Here is a 17805-nt window from a genome sequence, read left to right on the forward strand (position 1 = left end):
AAAAAAATCACTAAAAAGAAAACTAGAGACCAGTGTCCTTCAATCTTGGAAGAAGTACAGCCAGAAGGTTCTGTAGAAGCAAGAATGGTGGTCTCATGTACTTCAGATATGTTGTCAGGAGAGACCCATCCCTGAACAAAGGACATCATGCTTGGTAAAGTGATCATCAAAAAGAGGAATATCCTCAGTGGGATGGATTGACATCATGACCTCAACAGTGGTTTCACGCTTAGCAAGGGTTGTGAGGATGGCACAGGACTAGACAGGGTTTTGCTCAACCCTCTGTGGTACATAGGGTCACTAGGAGTTGAACTGATTTGGTGGCACTAAACAGTATCCCTTATGAAGATAAGCACAAACGTTTTCAATAAAGTCCTCATCAATAGAAGCCAACAACCTATCGAAAAGATGAAATATCAGGAACAAGTAGGACTCACACGAGAATGACTCAATTCAACATCAGAAAAGCAACACACTCCAACACATAAATAAAACAAAGGAAAAGAATAACAGATATTCTCGTAGAAAAGGCATTTGACGCAACACAACACCCATTCCTTGGAAAGACCCTCAAGAGAATAAGAATAAAAGAGATTCCCTCAACACAATTAAAGACATACACAAAAGCAAAGGCCACCATTAGTCTCAACCAGAAGCAAGTGAAAGCATTCCCCTTGCAAATGGGAAACCGACAAGGACACTCTTTCTCACCACTCCTATTCAATATTATGCTGGCAATCCTAGCCAGAGCTGTACGACAAGAAGGGAAATAAGGGCATTCAAATTGGTGAAGGAGTAGTAAAACTCTCCCGATGTAAATGTGATATGATCCTAAATAGAGAAAACACCAGAGATTTGACAAGAAACAAGTGCAAATAACAAAAGGTTTCTGCAGTGGTAGGTTTTAAGGTCAACATACAACATACAGTCACATCCCTCTGCACTGACAAAGACAACTCTGAAAAGGAAATCCGGTAACCGAAAAGTGGGTGAAGGGAGACATCAGTCAGTATAAGACATGAAAAACTAATAATTACAAATTATCAGGGGTTCATGAGGGAGGGAGAGGAAAAATGAGGAGCTGATACCAAGGGCTCAAGTAGAAAGAAAATGCTTTGAAAATGATGATGGCAACAGATGTACAAATGTGCCTGATACATGGATGGATGGATGGGTTGTGATAAGAGCTGTACGAGCCCCCAGTAAAATGATCTTTAAAAAAATAGACTAAGTCAGAGGGAAAAAATGGAAATCCAGAAAATAGTATCATTACAATACCCTCCCAACGATGGAATAATGGATTCACAAACATATGATCCACTTATATGTTACCTACAAGACTTGCTTCTGGTTCAAAGACAAAAATATATGACAAATGGAAAGATAGAAAAAATATTCCATGTCCATGCTAACTAAAAGAGAATTGAGGTGGCTATGCGAAATGCCATTCGTTAACTTTATCATTTAGAACCGGACCCCACTGGAGGCAATCCCAACTCATAGCAACCCTATAGTCCAGGAGTAACACCTTGTTGCTAGCAGCCCACTACTTACCCACCATCCAACCAGGGCTCCACTCTGCTCAGAGGGTTCTAAATTATTAGAATGCTCTGGAAGCATTGAAAAAAATCATCCTTTACCATCAAAGAAAGATCTTATTATTTTAAGGGCGATTCTAGGCACCGGATATATGTATTAGAAAGATTTACAACAGGGGCTAAAACAAAATGAACGCACTGTCTGATGTCCATCTAACCTGCAATTGAATTTTAATACTTTAGCCTACATGTATTCTGAATTAGTGATCTTTTCTTGTGCATTGCCGTCCTTAATAGACTGAAAACGTTCCTGAGAACAAGAGCATAATTTCCCCACTTTTTCACAAAATGATGGTGAGAGCGTTCAAGTGCTAGCTCTACCACTTTGACTGAATGAGCTTTACTATGAAGCCACACACTTCCTTTCCATCCGTTTTCTCAGCTGTGAAAAGGAAATGCTAACCCACAGTTGGTATGAAGAAGTAATGTAATGATATGCTAAAGTACTATACATCTCTAGGATTGATATCCCAAATTCCAGTGCTTTACAAAGAGTAGGTGCAAAGTGATCGCCTGTGTAGATGGGATGTAGAATAATATTGATACTATAAGGCACATCTTAAACTTTGGTTTGATGGAATTAAACCAGGCTCTTTCACTAGGAAGTTAAGTCTCAGGAAAGAAACAAAACCCCTGATATGCTAAGATTTTTACAGTAAACTGCTGTAGCAGTTACTTAAAACATGAAATACATTCATGAGAAGAGTTCATCTTTCCTTTTCCATTAGAGAAACAAACTGTCTTGCCTGGTTAGGGTCTATTTAGTAAAGCTACATCTTTCTGCGCTTGCAACATTCTCTGAAAATTCAAACTGCAGGAGAGCAGTTTATGCCTTTTTCCTGGCAGGAGTATTAATCACCACTACCATCTCAGCGATCCCTATGATTTAACAGGGAGAGGTGTGCTTCTGACTTTGGGAAGGAGACTGTTCCTATATGTTGGAGCCAAGTCCTGAGAAACTGATCACAAATCAATTTACTTTACTCACTAAAAAGGAAAACCAGCTTCTGTCTGGAGGGTGTCATTTCAGGATCACACAGGCAGCCCTGGTGAGAACCATCTTTAGAATGATTCTTTTGGGGTTTCTAGTCTGCAGAAAACTGTATAAGATCCAGAGGTTGTCACATGTTAGATTAGTACATTAGCAAAGACATTCTTTTAAAAAAATGTTCATGATCATGATGCACCCCCAAAGAATAAGGTCCTAGACCACAGACAAGAAGGCAAAAGAAAGTGAATTAAGCGAAGGTGTACAGTAGATCATCCGTTACCTTCCACAGCCCATACACCTTTCAAGTCATCCTTTGCCAATTTTCTCAAGGCACCATTGTCCACCGCCTTTCCTGACTCTCTATACTGTCCTTGGGCAAATGCTGCCCCTTTGATCTTAAATGGTTCATAAGGCTCACATGGGGGTGAAATGAGTTCCAGACCAGAGGGGTGAACAAGGGTCTTAGGCTAACTAGTAAATTTGGCCTCTAGCTAACCTGTACGCCTGGTCTTTTGATATGTTTTTGGAATTTGTACCACGTTTCTCCCCCTCTACCTAGGACCTTCTACTGAGCTCCTTTTCAGAGCAGTTGGTAGTGGTAACCAGGTGCCAGATAATTCTTCTGGTCTCAGCGTTGTAAAGACCGATGTTTACATTGTCCATTAGGCCGTGGGACTCATTGTCACCATGTGTCTTTCGATTTTCACCATTCTTCTTATCCAGATGGGGACAGATCAATAGTTGCACCTTAAATGGCTGCTCATGAGATTTTCAGACCCCAGCCGCTTCTGTCCAAAGTGAGATGTAAAACATTGTCTTTGTGAACTACGTTATGCCAGCTGACCTTGGTATCCCCAAGACTATGGTCCTGAGCCCTCAGGCCCAGCAACTCATTTCTTCGAGGTGTTTGGTTATGTCTAAGACGTTTTAACAATTTACCCCCTTGTATTCGATACCACACTCATGGATATATTTGCAGCAAAGGCAAATATACATAAACAAATATTCTCTATCAAACTTTGAGGTTATTTTCCCACTCTCCTTCTCAATCTATTGAGCCTGCATATTTATCTAAGCATCTATTTGTACATCACCACTCTTGCAAGAGTATACCAATACCATAACAGTATCTGCCTCTGTTGCCATTAACTCTTGCAAACCTTCCAAGAAACAGTAAATTTTTATGAGAGACCCATCTTTTCCCCACTGAGTGGCTGGTGGGTTTGAACCACTGACCTGTGGTTATCAGATTAACCACGGCACCACCAGTGCTCTTTATAACATAATAGGTGTTCATAATAGAAAAAAACAAATATTTTCAACTTGAGAAGTATTTTTAAGCATCTACCAATTAGAAGATTACTATTAAGCAACAAAGCATATGGCCTCCATCCTACAGGAACTTGTAACTCTTCTCCTAGCCTTTCTCTCTACACCCCCATCTCCCTCTGAACATGATATCCAATTAATAAAAACTCTGTTTCCTATACTTTCATGCCTACTTCTCTCTCCCTAGCAAAATTAGGGAAATGGTCAACACTGAACCAGAAGAAATCAATACAAGGCATACAGATAGAGAACAGGCATGAGCAATTTACAAACCAGATAGCTACAAGCAGACAGTTAATAACCTACAGCGAGGAGTTCTGGACAATAGTTGCTAAGTAATCATTAATATTGGCCCAACCATGTGTTGTTGTTAGTGTTCTGCAATGAGCATCCAAAATTGGGAAAGCAGCTAAGTATCCAGATCAAGCTAGAGCGAACGCGGGAAGAATGAAACACGTGCACGGTCACGTCCGATCACATGCTTTCTCCCCATTCAAACAGAGGAAACACGCAACTTTAAGATGTAATTATAACACTGGCAGTAGAAGTATTCTGACTATAAAGCAACATGAATTTCTAGATCTCAGTGTCATGTTAAGATAGTGGACCAATGTAAGGTGAGTGTGGGACTTTTAAAAATCGTGCTGTCAAATGATCAGTAAAATAAAATATAGGAGGGAAAAAATCATGTTGTGTTTTAGAATTGTAAACAGCTTTAGCCAGAGGGGGTTAGAATTAAAGACAGCTAAACCTCCAGTGAATCCCAAACAGGCAGTTCAGGAGGAGATTAGCTGTTGGCACAGATGTGAGTCAATATACCCATGGTTCTTTGGGCCCTCTATCAGCAGGTGTGTTTGCTCGGTTTCACTAAGTAATGAATCGAGGCATCTAAAAATAGTCCTGTTAGTCCATCATGGACTTCCTCTAAATTTTATTATAGATTTTCACTCATTCTTGCATGTAAATATGCTCATAAAACCTAAGAAAATATCTTTGGGTGTAAAAATTAAAGTAAATTACAAGAGCTCAAATTTATATATTTAGGATAAATTTAATATTTCATGCCTCGTTAAAATCAAGGAGCCCTTACTTTAACATAAATGTGAAAAAGCAGCTCTCAAATTGCTTGTAAGTATGTGCCACAGTTTCATTTCAAGCTTACCTCAAGAAGAGAGGCTGTATGAGAAGCACAGTTCAAAGACTAAATCTTAACAAAAATATTGTGTGGTGGGCAAAGTGGTTAGATACTTATTGTTAGATTGGATATGAGAAGAAAACCTAGTTAAAGTTAGTGTGCCTCTTTACAAGATGAATTAAAGGTCTTAAATTAGGTCCAACCTGGTCAGCCAGTTGGGTGGGTTTCTCAGGAGGAGTTCGTAATCTCATTAACGTCCATTAGAAAATTGCTCAAGTATTTTATCAAGAATTCTAATTATCCCCCAGAACGAGCAACTGGTCCCACTAGAAAACAAACATTTGGCTCAGCTCAGGTTTGGAACAATGTTCTTTCTCACATTAATCGGAGGCCACTTTTACTAGGCTAAGAATTGTGGTTTTTCTCTTGGGCAATGGGGAAAAATATTAAAAGATTTTCATCTCAACCCCAAACTAGGCATACGTTTCTTAGATAAGACACAAAAGCCATAACCATAATTTTTTGACAATCTAGACCTCATCAAATTAAATACTACGTGCCAACATAAGATAGCATTAATACAATAAATAGATAAGCCATAGAATGGTAGAAACAATCATAAAACATATATTTGATGAAGGCCTTACATCCAATATATATAAATAACTACTATACTTGATATTAAAAAGAGAAACAATCTGATTTGAAAATGGGTAAAAGGCTTAATTAGCCATCTTCTAAGAGAAGTGCTTCTAAGAAAGGTACTACTCAACATCATTGATTCATCAGGAAAATGCAAATTAAACCACAAAGCAAAACTCCTAAGCATTGAGAGAATGACTACAAACAAAAAGACATCATGATAACTCCAACTGTTGGCTAGCATGTGGAGCAAATGAAACATCCATATATTACCAAACCAAACCCACTGCCATCAAGCTGAAGCCAACTCATAGTAAGCCCTATGGAACTGTCCCTGTGAGTTTCTGAGACTGTAACTGTAACGGGAGTAGAAAGTCCATCTTTCTCCCACAGAGGGGCTGATGGTTTCAAACTGCTGTCCTTGAGGAGCACAGCCCAATGCATCAACACTATGGCACCAGGGTTTCAGTCCATATATTACAGGTCGAATGTATTTCTATCTTAAAACCTAATAAATGTGCAGGGATGCTCTTGCTATTGCTATTGCTATTGCTCACTGTATCCACAGCTGCCATCCCCACCATTGTTATGTTTGAGCCCAGGGTTACCACCATTGTGTCCACCTCATGGAGCACTGCCCTCTTAGGGCTGGGCCTCGACTTCATCAAGCATGATGTCCTTTGCCAGAAGAAGCCAGCTCCTAGCACAATCACTACGGGTTCGGTAGGCGCAATTGTACAGCGATAATAAGTAAATATTATAGTAAAGTTATAGAGAGCAAGAGAGATAAAAGAGATATATAGAAATAAGTGGAGTCAGACACATTTCATGGCAGCTTGCTCACCTCAGCCCCGCTTGGTGGTCCACGTGGAGGGAGTGAGAACTTTAATGCTCCCCAAGCTTTTATACTCTCTGGGGACATTGGGGACGTGCAAGCCCCCACATTACAGGTGAAGACATACGTCACAGGAAAGGGTTGTGCTACAGGTATTACAGTGATGGGAGGGGGTGATCTAGGGACATATGCGCTATGGAAGGAGGAGGGATTGGGGGTGTACATGCGACAAGATAGGCGGATCCTAGATTTCTGGTAGCAGCATAACTTGATTTTGGGTCTCCATAGGAACCATTATCAGTTGGGTGTGAACTCCACCCACAGGAACCAAACTAATGGCCTTAGGCTCCAGAGAGAGGTAACCCATTGTCTCTAGCATCAGAGCCACCCCCCCACCCCACCCCTGTGGTGGGATGAGACAGCAGTCTGGCAGCAAGTATCTGACTTCCCCCCACAGTCCTTTTCTCCCGGTAGCCTCCCAACTTCTCAGGGGCCTTCTGGACGTACTTCCTCCAAGGTAGATTTGTTGATTCTTTGGGCAGTCCATGGCACTTTCAATACTCTTCTCCAACACCATCATTTCAGGGCATTAATTCTTCTCCCGTCTTCCTTATTTAATTTTCAACTTTTGCACTTGAAAATACCATGGCTTGGGTCAGGTGCCCTTAGTCCTCAGAGTGACATGCTTACACTTCAGCACTTTAGAGAGGTCCTGTAGCTGTCAAGGAGTCCAGGTAGACACAGAATGTCTGGAAACTGATTGGGGTAGCATTTTTACAATTCTACTTGACATGATTGAACTATGAAATGATATATGTATTCAATCCCAACTAATTAAATAAATAGAAAGGTCTTGTGCAGCATATCCTGGTTCATGTGTAGGTTTTCCATGAGCACAGTAAAGTGTTCTGAAGGTAATATCAGAACCAGGAATTTCACTCCTCTCTATATGACCTAGATAATGAAAAAAGATACTGTTGAGTCAAAAAGTATTGCAACCATGGTTCCACTTCATACATGTGCTTAACATGTCAAACAAAATGTGCTTAAACATGTCTCTGCCATCAGTGGATGGCTACAAACAAGTGCACTCCTTGATACTTATTTGTCTTCATCTCATTCGGGGGCCTTCACACACACATTAAAAAGTCCAAAGGGAACAGCGAACCAAATTCGAGGCAGAAAAATCAGCTCAGATAATTATCGAAACTGCTTGGGAGATCCAAAGAGTAATTTTGATATATTTTCTCAAAGGACAAAGGACAATCACGAGGCCTATTCTGATGAGTTGTTAAGAGAATTGTAAAATGCATTGGTGAGAAAAAGGCCAGAAGAGTTGTGTCCTGGAATTTTTTCCATCACAACCCTCTATTGGCTTCTCATCCTTTGAGGGCAGCAAGGACTGCCCTTGGAAATTTTCACTCAGAAACCATACCCCATCTACCGACAGCCCTGGTCTTGCCCCTCGAGATGAATTTTTGTCCTCAGAACTCAAAAACTCAAACAACATTAAAAAGGCACACAATTTGAGTCCCTCAAGAATGACAAAACTGCTGTCTTGATATCCTATAAATTGAAGAGGACAGAATTCTTTGGGCAAGGGTTAGAAATGGAAGCACCACGTTCAGATATATATAGATCTAGATGGAGGATGTCATGAAACAATAGCTTCACATTGTGATATTTTTATTTAATAAAGGTATCTGTGATTTTGTAACACTTTTCTTACTTACCCTCATATGTTCATGTAAAAATTTGTACACAAATATTCACAGAAGTAGTTTAACAAAATGGAATATCTTAAATGTCTATCAACTTTTGAGTGGATATTCAGCCATAAAAAATGTTTTAGATTAAAAAAATATCAATTTTGTTCAGATTCAATTTGAAAGCATTATAACAAATGAGATAATACCACATATGGTGCCCCAGTCACTGAGCCGCCGCCGGGACTCAGCAGCGTCCCCGTCGAGCCCCCTCAATTCCTGCCCGCCCCCCCTGCCCGCCTTCTCCAGCCGCCGCCTTCTGCAGGCCGTTTCCACCGAGGAAAAGGAATCGTATCGTATGTCCGCTCTCCAGAACCTCCACTCTTTCGACCCCTTTGCTGATGCAAGTAAGGGTGATGACCTGCTGCCTGCGGGGACAGAGGATTATATCCATATAAGAAGTCAACAGTGCAACGGCAGGAAGACCCTTACCACTGTCCAAGGGATCGCTGATGACTACGACAAAAAGAAAGGCCTTTAAGAAGAAATTTGCCTGCAATGGTACTGTGATTGAGCATCCAGAATATGGAGAAGTGATTCAGCTCCAGGGCGTCCACATTTAACTTGGACTAGTGTAACTCCTTCATGCAATAAACTGAAAAGAGCCATGCTGTCTAGTCTTGAAGTCCCTCATTGAAACAGAGGTCGAGCAGTAGGCGCCTGGCAGTGCCCAGTCTGAAACAAAACAATAGCATCATGTTTCAGCCAGGCTCAGAGCCCCGAGTTCTCAGATGGCTATGTCTGGCCAGAAACTCCCCTGCCCTAAGAAAATGGCATCCACCACCTGGACAGCCCCTAGTGGGGAGGAAGGGGTAAGGCAGCTGTGCCACTAGCGGGATGCTTTGGTAGCAAGAGAAAGATCCCCTGGTGTTGCGGGCCATAGGAGATCAGCCCCTTCCCTCTGGTAAGGTGATAGGGCTTCCGGCTTTGCCACCAAGGTCTTGGTTCTTTTTGACCAGACATATCCTAGCTAGGGGGTGTCCAAAGATCACTAGAATGTGAGGCCAATCTTGGATCAGCGTTAAACTTTTGACAAGGGAACAAATTTCAAAGGATGTAGCTAGCTGTAGCGCTTGAAACTTCATAGCCACAGCTGCCCAATGCCATATGAAGTAACAACTGGTCTCCCCTCCCCCTTCAGTTTTCATGTTATGTGATGTATTTAAACTTATTTAAATAAAACTTGTTTGCAGGGAAAAAAAACACATATTGTATTATTTCATTCATATAAAAATGTACAGAATAGGCAGTTTTATAGAAACAAAGTATATTCTTGTCTTTCAGAGGCTGAGGAGAGAAGGGAATGGGAATTAATTGCTAATGGATATGGGGTTTAATTTTAGAGTAGCAAAAATGATCTGGAATTACATAATGAGAGTGGTTAGAATGTTCTAGAATTAGAGAGTGACGATAAACAGTTTTTAAAACATAGTAAAAATTACTGAGTTGTATCCTTTAAAAGTGAATTTTACGGAATGTCTATTTTATCTCAAAGAGAAAAAATAAGAGGAATATTCTCCCTACCACAACTCCCAGTCCTTCTCCTAGGAAGCATGTAGCATGATTTGCTTTTAGGAAATCATTCCTGAGATATACTATAAATACACAAAGGTACATTTTTATGTCTATGAGTCCCCTGTGAAAATGAAAATGTGGAAAAACATACATTTATTTTAAAAGTTTTTCCTCTTTACAATATGATTTGGTGATCATTCTGTTTCAGCATAGGTAGATATTTCTCAGTTTTATTTATTTTAGAATATAGCATAATTTAGCCAGTCTTTCACTGTTAAAGGAAATATTATGATTAATATCCTTGCGTATATTTCCAGTATATCTGTATGAATGGAATACATCTCCAAAAGTAAATTTTCTGGTTTAAACTGTCTTGATTTTCTTATTTTATTTTAATAGATTTCTGTTATTGCTTGAGTATCTCTCATTCTCACTGGCGTGTGAGTTGTCTGAGGACAGGGATGATGTCTATTTTGGAGACCGCCAAAACCAAACTTACTGCCATCAAGTCAGTGCCAACTCATAGAAACCCCATAGGACAGGGTAGAACTGCCCCTGTGAGTTGATGAAACTCTAACCCTTTAAGGCAGTCGAAAGCCCCATCTTTCTCCCATTGTAGACCACAGTACATGTAAATTTTAGCACACCGACCAACATACTACAACAAGACTGTGTATTCTCTTGAATAAAGTTTCAAATGGAAATCTGAGCTATAGACTTTTTTTATCATTTTATTGGGGGCTCATACAACTCTTATCACAATCCGTACATATCTCAGTTGCGTAAAGCGCATTTGTACATTCATTACCCTCATCATTCTCAAAACATTTGCTCTCCACTTAAGCCCCTGGCATCAGCTACTCATTTTTCCCCCTCCCTTCCTGCTCCGCCCTCCTTCATGAACCCTTGATAATTTATAAATTATTATTATTTTGCCATATCTTACACTGTCCGACGTCTCCCTTCACCCACTTTTCTGTTGTCCGTCCCCCAAGGAGGAGATTATATGTAGATCCTTATAATCAGTTCCCCCTTTCTACCCCACCTTCCATCTACCCTCCAGGTATCGCCACTCTCACCACTGGTCCTGAAGCGATCATCCATCCTGGATTCCCTGTGTTTCCAGTTCCTATCTGTACCAGTGTACATCCTCTGGTCTAGCCAGATTTGTAAGGCAGAATTGGGATCATGATAGTGGGAAAGAAGGAAGCATTTAGGAACTAGAGGAAAGTTGTATGTTTCATCGTTGCTACACGGCACCCTGACTGGCTCGTCTCCTCCCCGTGACCCTTCCATAAGGGGATGTCCAGTTGCCTACAGATGGGCTTTGGGTCCCCACTCCCCACTCCCCCTCATTCACAATGATATGATTTTTGGTTCTTTGATGCCTGATAACTGATCCCTTCGGCATCTCATGATCACACAGGCTGGTGTGCTTCTTCCATGTGGGCTTTGTTGCTTTTGAACTAGATGGCTGCTTGTTTACCTTCAAGCCTTTAAGACCCCAGATGCTATATCTTTTGATAGCCAGCCACCATCAGCTTTCTTCACCACATTTGCTTATTCACCCACTTTGTCTTCAGCGATCTTGTTGGGAAGGTGAGCATCATGGAATGTCAGTTTAATAGAAGAAAGTAGTCTTGCATTGAGGGAGTACTTGAGTGGAGGCCCAATATCCATCTGCTACCTTAATACTAAACCTATAAATATATGTACATAAATCTATTTCCCAGTCCTCATATATAAATATATTTACATATGTACATGCCTTTATTTAGACCTCTATAAATGTCCTTTGCTTCCTAGCTCTTTCCTCTATTTCCTTTTACTTTCCTCTTGTCCCACTATCATGTTCAGCCTTCATTTGGGTTTCAGTGATTCCTCTTGGTTACATTACCCAGGCCTCCTACACCCTCCTCACCACCAATTTGGATCACTTGTTTTCATCCACTTTTTCTTTTCTTTTTTTTTCATTTTCAGTAAATATGCTTTCTGAAATGATGGGATCAATTGTAATGTACTCCTCTAAAGAAGATAAGAGTAGTTCATTTCATCCTACAACATCATTATTTTTAGTAAACGAATTTCTTCCTTTTATATTTCAGTATTCTATATTTCAGTTACAAAAAGAAAAGAAAGTGGGGCAGGGGAGAGGGAATTTATTGATTTTCAGTGTTAACAAAACTAACAGTGACCCCTGCTGGACAAAATGTCAGAGTAAGTCTTTAAAACTTTAGATGCGTTTTAAGGTTCCATTAATCAGAGTGCTTGTGAGACGTGAATATAATTAAAGTTAGGAGTCTTTGATGTTCTACAGAATTAAAGATGGAAATATATTTTCTCTTTTCAGGACAAAGTTATCTTGGGAAGTGATTATCCTTTCCCACTTGGTGAGCTGGAACCTGGAAAACTAATAGAATCCATGGAAGAATTTGATGAAGAAACAAAAGTATGTGCCTTCTCCTTCATGATCTTTTCCCTGAATTTCCCTGCATTAGCTGGGTTTGGCTTCAGAATATTTTGATAGGGATCACGAGGAATAGAGGAACTGTTACAGATATTATTTTTTGAACTGTTATTCTATCTTTAGAAATAGCTGAAATGCTAAAGAAAAAAGAAAAATGTTAAGTCGGCCATCAACTAAATTCTAAAACCAAGGGAAAAAACCTATGAAGAAACATAGTTAAGATAAATTCAAGCCTATGTCACTTAGCATCCATGTTACCTTCTGTGAAATAGAATGTTAGGTGACAAGAATGTTGTGGGAACACCATTTAAAGGCTGAGAGCTTGTCCCCAAAAACCATGTCCTCTACCTCACCTGCCTGTGGCCCACACTCAGTCCAGTGCAGCAAGAATGTGGATTTGGGTCTTTAAAATCATTAAGGGGAAGTAATAAACGAAAGGAGAGCTACTTTCCCTTTAAAATCAACAACAGCAAAACCCGTATAGGATGCCTGACATACATGCAGTTACACATGGTCCACATGGATGTTAGGTGCTGCACACCTGTGTTTGCTGGGTGACTCTTAAGAAACGTATCTCCATGTTTCAATTTTTCTTTCAGCATTTTTGGTACTAGTCTACCAATCTCAAATTCCATAATAATTTGAACTAATAATTTGATGTTAAAATGAACGCTTGATTAACAGTGGCCCAAGAAATCAAAGCTGTCAGACGACTGGAAATGTTTCTATTTATTTTGGCATTTGAGTTTTACAGTAGATGAATAATACTAAAAACCTAATTCTGATTCATGGCAACCCTACAGGACATAGTTAAACTTCCTCTGTGGGTTTCTGAGACCGTAGCTCTTTCTCCCTCAGAGTGGCTGTTGGTTTTGAACTGCTCTTTCTCCCTCAGAGTGGCTGTTGGTTTTGAACTGCTGACCTCGAGGTTAGCAGCCCTTCTCTTAACCACTATACCACCCAGGCTCCAAAACCAAGTTCATCACTGCGGAGTCAATTCCGCTTCATGGTGTAATTACTATAGGACAACAGAGTAGAACTGCCCCTTTGGATGTCTGAGACTTTTCCAGAAGAGACTCCTCTTTCTCCTGTGGATTAGCCAGTGGGTTCAAGCTGCCGACCTTGTGGGGGAGCGGCTCAGTGTGTAACCCACTACACCACCAGAGCTGATACTAACATGGGGCGAACATGCTGCTGTGATTATCCAATCACGTGGTTGGACGAAGCTTCTTCAGATTCCCTTCCCTTGGCATCTCTACACTCCCAACCCCACCAGAAAATCCAGGTTTTTCCTAAGGGTTTCACCACCAGTCGTTACTAGGAGCCAAGGATGCTCAAAAGAGCAAACCTGGTGATATAGAAATGCACAATAAATCTTACAAAATCTTACTCATAATTCTGCTTTCATCCTTAAGGACATGGCTCATCACGGCTTTCTTCTTAATAGGCTCGAACCACATCAACACATGCTGTGTACAGTCCATTCTGATGTGCGCACGTTTCAAATGATTAACTGGGAACGCTTTGACTGTTTTAGGCAGAAAGCATCTGTGGAAAAACAAATCTTGAATTATTAAATGCTTATGCAATAAAGTAGGAAGCTGCATAGTCATTTGATTTGGGGCTTTAAAAAATTTCCTGGAACTCACTGCCACTGAGTGCATTCTGACTCACAGAGACCCCGCAGGACAGAGTAGAAGTAGCCCTGTGGGATTACAAGACTATAAATCCTCACAGAAATAGAAAGCCTCCTGTTGCCCACAGAGCAGGTGGTTAGCAACTGCCAGCCTTTGGGTTAGTAGCCCGACTCCCAATCCACTGTGCCACCAGGGCTCCAACATTTTCTGTATAGTTATCCAAATTGAACTGAAAGCAGTTTGTACTCATCTTCCCCAATTGGGACTTGATGGGATAATAATTATTTTTATTCTTGTATACCTTTTATTATTTCTTTATATTTCCTTATCACTTTCAAGTTTTCAATAAAACCTACATCAATTTTTTTCTGCAGTCACGAACTCAAACTGATATTCGATACAAGATCACTCACTGTAACCATTGTTTGCAATATGAAAGACTGAAAACAAACTATAGGGGAATAGTTAAGTAGATAATTTATGCTTGATCAATTAGAAATTGACTTTCAAGAGACAGTGAGTTTTAAAAACATAATATAAAGCAATGTATTTGTATAATTCCATGTAATGGTCAGGCATTAGACTGAGATCTGCATGGTTGGCAGTTCAAAACCACCACCAGCTCCCAGGGGAAAGACTATGCTTTCTATTCCTTTTAACAGTTAGGGTCTAAGAAACCCAGAGAGGGGTCACTATGAGTCAGCATTGACTCAATGGCAGTGAGTTTGATTTTTTGGTTTATACCATATAAAATATACTATCTTATCTTATTTTTCAATAATGTGGTATGCCGTAATATACTTGTTGAAAATAAATACATTGAGAAATATAATCTCCTTATTGAGAAGCACACTATACTACAGTATGCATACTATTCAAAAATAAGATATATAGGGAGTATAAATTATTAAATGCTAGCATATTTAACCAAAATCATGGTGACTCAAACCCACCAAGAAGTACCTCAGAAAGAAGGCCTGGTAGCCTGCTTCTGAAGGTCCTGGTCTTGAAAAGTCTATGGAGCAGTTCTATTCTGCACACCTGGGTCATCCTAAGTTGGAATGCACTTGCTGGCGATGCGTGACAACAAATCTCGATCTCAATATGTACTTGTTGTTGTTAGCTGCCATCCAATCGATTCTGACTCACAGTGATAGGCAATCACGAGCGCAAACTCACTGCCATGAGTCAGCCCTGACTCTTCGTGATGAACTCCCGTAGGATTTCCAAGACTTGCAAATCTTGACAACGAGCTGATCGCCTTATCTTTTTCCTGGGAGGAGCGGACCTTGTGGTCAGCATCCCAATACCTAACACACAGTGCCAGCCATGATCTTTGGGCTAGAACAACGTTTCCCTCAGATCACAAGCACTGCTTCTGTGGAACCGATCTGGTCTATAGCTGGGGAAAAGACAGAAAAAGGTCCTGTGCCATCCTCGCAAATGTTTGAGCCCATTGTTGAAGCCACTATATAAATCCAATTCATAAGGGGCCTTCCTCTTTCTCACTACCCCTTGACAGGTCTGATGTCCTTCTCCAGAGACTGGTCTCTCCTGATTAGATGTCCAAAGTATATGAGACAAAGTGTCATTGTCCTTGCCTTTAAGGAGCATTCTGACTGTACTTCTTCAAGACAGATCAGTTTTTTCTTTTGGCAGTCTGTGGTATTTTCAATATTCTTCTCCAGCATCATAATTCAAATGCACTGATTCTTCTTTGGTCTTCCTTATTCAATGTCCAACTTTCATGTGCATATGAGGCCATTGAAAATACCATGGCTTGGGTCAGGCACACCTTAGTTTTCAAAGTAACATCCTTGCTTTTCAACACTTTAAAGAGGCCTTGTGCAGCAGATTTACCCAGTGTAATATGTCGTTTGAGCTCTTGACTGCATCTTCCATGGGTATTGATTATGGATTTAAGCAAGATGAAATCCTTAACAAATTCCATCTTTTCTATGTTTATCATGATGCTACCCTTTTGGTCCAGAAAATTTTAGGAGTCATATTTTCCTAGGAAGGGGCCCTGGTGGCACAGTAGGTTAGGTCTTGGGCTGCTAACCAGAAACTTGGTCGTCCAAATCCACCCAGCCACTCTGCAGTAAAAAGATGAGGCTGTCTTCTCCCATCAAGATTTACAGTCCCAGACACCCTAAGGGGCAGTTTACTCTACTTGAGTTGGAATCAACTCAGAGATAGTAGGCTTGGATTTGAAGGTTTTCTCATGTACATTATGAGATGTATCTCACCCATTCAGTGCCATCCAGCCAATTCCAACTCAGGACTGTCAGTAGAACTGGCCCTGTGGCTTTCCAAGACTGTCACTCTTGACTGGAATAGCAACATCTTTCTCCTTCAGGGTGACAGGTGGTTTCACACTGCTGGTCTTGTGATTGGCAGCCCAACACATCACTCACGTCCAGCGATCCTTTTATGAGATTTACAGATTTGTATAAATTTCTGAGATCATTAATCTATGTCATCTCCCTGCTCCCAAAGAGCTTTTATTCAGGTCTGTTTAAAAAACATATGCCTAAAAGCTAGTGTCTTCTGGGTACTGCTTCCGGCTCGCTTGTTAAACAGTAGATCTAAACTACCTTTTCTCTGCATTACCTCTCATTCATTCTCTGGAGGGTCCTCGAAAAGTTTCCAGAGAATGGCATTTTCTAAGAGGGCTCTCCCATTTAAAAGTCTCTTCCTCTCCTTCTACCAGCAAATGTTCAGATTTAGATTTCAAGGTGGGGAAATCACAAGACAACAGCATTTGGCAAAAGACCCACTGTTTAGTCTGCTAATATTTTTCTTTCATTTCAAGGAGTTGATTTTTTAAAAATTTACAACTTAAAACCATCTATAATGTTTTTAAATAAAACTTTTTCTTTTCTTTTTTTTTTTCCAGGATAAACTCAAAGCTAAAAATGCCCTAGCATTTTTGGGTCTTGAGCAGAAACTATTTGAATGATGGAATTTACTACAAACTCTCAAGAAGATAGTCGAGTTCTGTTTCAAAGTGTGTGTTGCATATTCATTACTAAAACCCTTTTAAAAATAGTTCACCCAGAAATAGACTATCCACAGATATCCAAAATGATTTGTAATGAAAATGATTCACAAGTGTTTTATTCTGAAAAGCAGTACATCATTTCACAGGTGAATAACAAGATTTTCTTAGAACATTTTAAAATAGTTTGGCAGAAATAATAAAGTGTCATTAACGATTTATATGGGGGGAAAGATTAAAACCAGACTTATAGTAGAGGGCTCAGGTACGTTGTTTAATTTGAGCAACTACATGTGAATTGCACCCCAAATCACAACACTTTCCATTAGCCTAGAACTGGTCAGAGAATCCTTAGATTCCACAAAATAAGTGATATATATATTCCATAACCTCAAGGAGCTTATAGTCCCATTAAGGCAGTTACTTAGGTAATAAGACACATATTTATGGAATAATTATACAGCATGATTTTTTTTTTAAGTTCCAGTAAGAGGAATTCAACTGGCGCTCAGACTGTGGGGCTGAGTTTCAGAAATGGTGTAAGTTGGGCAGAGTAGAGGATGAATAAGGTTATTTTAGGGGTGCAGGGTGGAAAAAGGATAGGAAGACATAACTGTGGGAATAAGCATTGCACATTGAATGACACATCTGCTCTAGAGAAATGCTCAAGTCTTAAATGTATGTTTATCAGAAACCTGTGAATTTCAAATACTAAGCAGAATTTGTAGAAGTAGCTGGTTCTATCTACTTCATTGATAGCCCCACTGGGCTGCTGAAAATGAACATCGTGTCCTGCAAAAATGTGATGAACATGAATGGCTCCGATGCCTCTAGTTGAAACCCAAAATCAAATACGATTTTTCAAAATCAATCTTGTAGTTCGGATTCA

The 17805-nt window shown here is 40.1% G+C and overlaps 1 protein-coding gene across 2 annotated transcripts in view; it reads left to right on the forward strand.

Annotated features, from left to right (window-relative positions):
- ACMSD (aminocarboxymuconate semialdehyde decarboxylase) overlaps positions 1–17787 on the forward strand; it is a 69583-nt gene extending 51796 nt beyond the window's left edge. For both annotated transcript variants that reach the window (XM_004711896.2, XM_013007051.2), the window contains 2 exons: positions 12162–12260; positions 16815–17787. In XM_004711896.2, the coding sequence (XP_004711953.1) occupies positions 12162–12260; positions 16815–16877 (162 nt within the window). In that variant the 3' untranslated portion in view covers positions 16878–17787. The remainder of the gene's footprint in view (positions 1–12161; positions 12261–16814) is intronic.
- Positions 17788–17805: the final 18 nt, after the last annotated feature.

The sequence above is a fragment of the Echinops telfairi genome, unplaced genomic scaffold (assembly GCF_000313985.2).
Source record: "Echinops telfairi isolate 266 unplaced genomic scaffold, ASM31398v2 ScPeMD7_15;HRSCAF=58, whole genome shotgun sequence".
Classification (NCBI taxonomy): domain Eukaryota; kingdom Metazoa; phylum Chordata; class Mammalia; order Afrosoricida; family Tenrecidae; genus Echinops; species Echinops telfairi.